The sequence below is a fragment of the Henckelia pumila genome, chromosome 2, assembly GCF_033568475.1.
Source record: "Henckelia pumila isolate YLH828 chromosome 2, ASM3356847v2, whole genome shotgun sequence".
Lineage (NCBI taxonomy): Eukaryota > Viridiplantae > Streptophyta > Magnoliopsida > Lamiales > Gesneriaceae > Henckelia > Henckelia pumila.
The window spans coordinates 15,667,163-15,670,827 of record NC_133121.1 but is presented as its reverse complement, the minus strand read 5'-3'; the positions used below and the strand labels follow the sequence as shown (position 1 = coordinate 15,670,827).

At 40.1% G+C, this 3,665-nt stretch overlaps 1 protein-coding gene across 1 annotated transcript; it reads right to left on the bottom strand.

Moving 5' to 3' along the window:
* Window positions 1-651: 651 nt before the first annotated feature.
* Window positions 652-3,403, bottom strand: LOC140881000 (transcription factor UNE12). Its single transcript, XM_073285936.1, has 6 exons — window positions 2,790-3,403; window positions 2,507-2,626; window positions 2,151-2,216; window positions 1,645-1,710; window positions 1,404-1,481; window positions 652-1,322 (listed from the first exon to the last, which is right to left on the bottom strand). Exons 1-6 carry the CDS (start codon window positions 3,165-3,167, stop codon window positions 1,092-1,094), a joined length of 939 nt encoding a protein of 312 aa, XP_073142037.1. The 5' UTR covers window positions 3,168-3,403; the 3' UTR covers window positions 652-1,091.
* Window positions 3,404-3,665: the final 262 nt, after the last annotated feature.

Sequence of the window (3,665 nt, the reverse complement as noted above, 5' to 3'; positions counted from 1 at the left end):
CAAGCATAGATTAGCATAAATCCAGCACAAGATTTAAATATTAAAATATTCAAGTTTGGTTGTCCTAAGGAGTTATAGTAAAAAATCTTTTGCCTAGGGGGTTATAATAAAGTTAGGAAGGGTATTAGGAATTTTAGGACAATTCACTCTTAAAATATCATATGACTCATTTTCAACTCATAACACATTGTGTTTAAAAATAATTGTCTTTATAGGGTATAATAATCGAAATATAATCTTTGAGTTATTGCATGTTTTAAAAGATTTATCTAGAGCTATCCAAATATAGTTGAGTTGATATATTTTTTTATAAAAACAAAAATCAATCTGTCCTACAATTAATATCAAAGTTAATATCATAAGTTTTAACGCTTAAAACCACTAGATCAACCTTCAGAAGTTCAGATAAAGGATTGCCTGGTGGGGTCGAAGTCGAACTGCCCAACTATGACATACGTTTTCACAATAATGCAACAATGTAATAATTATACAAATGACAATAGCCAAATTAGTCAGCTAGTTTTGTAAACCAACCCACTGACCCCCAGAGTCCACAATTGATGGTTTTAGGACCGCAAAATCTAACTTTCCGCACAAAAAAGACAACCATTAAACTATTTCTAGCTATCCATTCCCATTTCCACTGAAATATAACACTTATTACAATATATGCATTCATTCTTGATATCCCTTTAAAGGGTCCCCAATTCCACTACAAAAGGGCTTTCATCACTCACCACAACTGATAGAAAAAAGCACAACATATCAAGAGAAGTTTGACATTTCCTTCTCTGTTTGAGTCTAGATCTAGAGGACATACGGCGTACTTTTTCCATTATTTTCGATATATTGGTTGAATATAAGACCGCCTTTACAAAAAGCAAGAAAAAAAACGTCTGACTTAGATTTCAACTAAAAGATAGTGCGAAATGAAGTGTTGCATAATCTCAATGGTAGAGGCCGAGGTGCGCGGAAGCGGAAAGGAAGTCGAAGTATTTGAGAGGAAGTGAACTACTGTTCCCTGCTAGTGCTTGTCTGGCTTTCGACACTGTATTTAACGTTTGGATGCGCATAGGTCTGGTTTAGGAGGGTCATGAAGGGGGGTTTGATTCGGGCTTGATGAATGTGGCTGTGTCTGGAGGTTGTGTGTGGTAGATAGCCGAAGCGAGCGAGATAGGCATGATGCAGAGTGCCTTGGATTGAAGGAACTGCATTGCAGCACCGACGTTTTCTTCCATGAGCTTAGCAACTTGTCGTTCTGTGCCATCATTTGACCACTTCTCCCATGCTGGCTGAGCTCGTCCACTGTTAATGCCTTCTTCCTTCAAAAGTACACAGAAAGACCAATGAAATCATGTCGAGGGCGGGCAAAGGAGGAAGATGTTTGATTTCTTCTGATATACCTCTACTGATGTTATTGGAATGTCGGTCACAAGTGGCGCCACCGCGCCAGCTCCTCCCAATCTACTCATGCTCAATACCTGGATAATATATGATTGAAACCTTAACCAGGAAAAGGGCTAGAAAAGAAAAGCACCCACACAAATAACAACACCCACGATATTCAACCAGATGAGTGAAATAAACCTGAAATGAAAGCTTTGAACCTTAACATAATGAAAGGTTAGGATTCTATATATCTACCTTCACTTGGAGCCTCAAAAACTTCACATAATCCACAATTTCATCAAGCATAGCTGCTCTATCGGTCTGCACGAAAAACTTTAATTTGAGCAAGCAGCAAGAATATGGGAGAAAGAACAACAATCCATAAAAAGATCAAATTTCATAGAATATCCAGCAGAATCAAAAAAAATCTTCAATAGAATAAATAGGATAGAGCAAATCTCAAGTATCAAGGGTTGATTGTGGATTCTTGGGGTTTGGGAGCCAAGATTAAGGTCAACTGGCATTCAAATATCTGAAATTTCTGTGCTTCTTCAGGAGAAGGAAACCGGGAAGCAGTCGCATGATATATCATGACTGGGAACTTCAAAACCATTTATAGTCCTTGCCCCTTGATCAAATAAAGAGTAATTTCAAGAACTTTCTTCATGATTGGCCACAACACGAACGCAAGTTCGATATCTGATTTCAAAAACAGAGATCTAACGTACACTGACCAGCATCATTTGTAAGAGAAAACCAACCTTGTTGACACTCGGAACCAACTCTTGCAGCGCTCTTATCTTTTCAGCTATTCTTTCGCGGCGCAACTGTAAAATACCAAAAGAAAGCATCGAATGTTGCGGCCTCATTCGCATCATCACCGAAACATAATGCCATTTAGTGACAAGCACAAATTTCATTCAACATGATAGTCTCTCGAAACCATCATTGATTTCGAATAATTGTATCCGGGGACATATATTTTATATCATAGTTTAAAAAATTCCTCCCGTCAGAAAACAGCCTCGAATCATCCTCACAATATCTTCCCTATTCAAGAATCAAGGTGTCTCAAAGTCAACAATTAGCGCACTAAAATCATAGGCAGAGATGATACCCTTTCAGCAATGCTGTGTGGATCTGTAGCTTGGCCTCGTCTAGCCCGAACTCGTGGGCGAGCTGCAGGTGGCTGCGGCCCGGGTGGACCTGTATGGGGCATTTGCTGTCCATGAAAACCCTGTACAAGAACATCAAAATTGTACCAAATAATCAAAACCCATCATCAAGCAAGAGTGAATCAGCATCCATACCACTTTCCAGTTCAAATTAACCCAATCAGAAACTGACAATAATCTGAAAAAAGACCCCCAAATTTCATAGAAAAACCAAACGACACTTGCCGATTTAAGAGAAGACGAAGCGCCCGAATTCAAAACGTCGTCTCGGAACCTTTTCCCACTCCCCGAAGCATCGTCCATTTTCATGAACCCTCCTCCCTTCCCATGCTCCAAGCTCAAACCCAACGGAAACCCACCGCCGCCAGCCTGACCAAGGCCTCCGTAAGGTCCTCCCATGCCAACCCCCATCCCCACCCCACCTAGGTGAGCAGAGACATCTCCGGAGCCCAGCTGCAACATCATCGTAGCTGAGGAAGCAGCCACCATGTTTCCAGCATCGTTTCCCGCCAAGTTGGAATCCGCTCCGCCACCGTAGCTTGGAAATCCAAGGATTTGCTCAAGAAAATCGTCTGATGGCGCTTCTCCTGAATGGTTGGCCATGGCTAGTACTTAGTACAAACGGGCTCAAAGATTTGCTGATGAGACACAATCGCAGGCCCACTGTTGAGTGGTTTGGAAGAGCGAGCACCACTAAATGTGCGTGTGGCCGTGCATATACACTTACATATATATATGCTCAGATAGAAGAAGGCGAAAACACACAAGTTTCTTACTCTGCACGCAGTGATGGATGAAAGATTGGAGTGCAAGAAGAAAGAAGAGAGTGCTGGATTAATGGGTCCTCAAGTATGTTTCCCATTATATACAAATCATAACTAATATATGATTTTGTTTCGTTTCTATATATTTGATATTTGATTACCCCACCCAAAGTATTCTCACAGTAGTATAATTTGTGTAGTGTGGTTTTTCAATCTTATACTATTTATGTTAAGTCCGAAAAGTTATCTAGTATATACTTGAAAAATAGTAGTCGTGTCATGTGTGAGACGATGAGTGTGTTTGGATTATGAAGTTAGAAGAAAAAAAATATTTTTT

Excerpts from the sequence above, each read along its gene's own strand:
- LOC140881000 (XM_073285936.1), bottom strand. The coding sequence starts at position 3,167 with ATGGCCAACCATTCAGGAGAAGCGCCATCAGACGATTTTCTTGAGCAA. Across the intron at positions 1,711-2,150 it reads TGGTTCCGAGTGTCAACAAG|ACCGATAGAGCAGCTATGCT; the intron begins GTTGGTTTTCTC and ends TTTTTCGTGCAG. Across the intron at positions 1,323-1,403 it reads TTCCAATAACATCAGTAGAG|GAAGAAGGCATTAACAGTGG; the intron begins GTATATCAGAAG and ends GTACTTTTGAAG.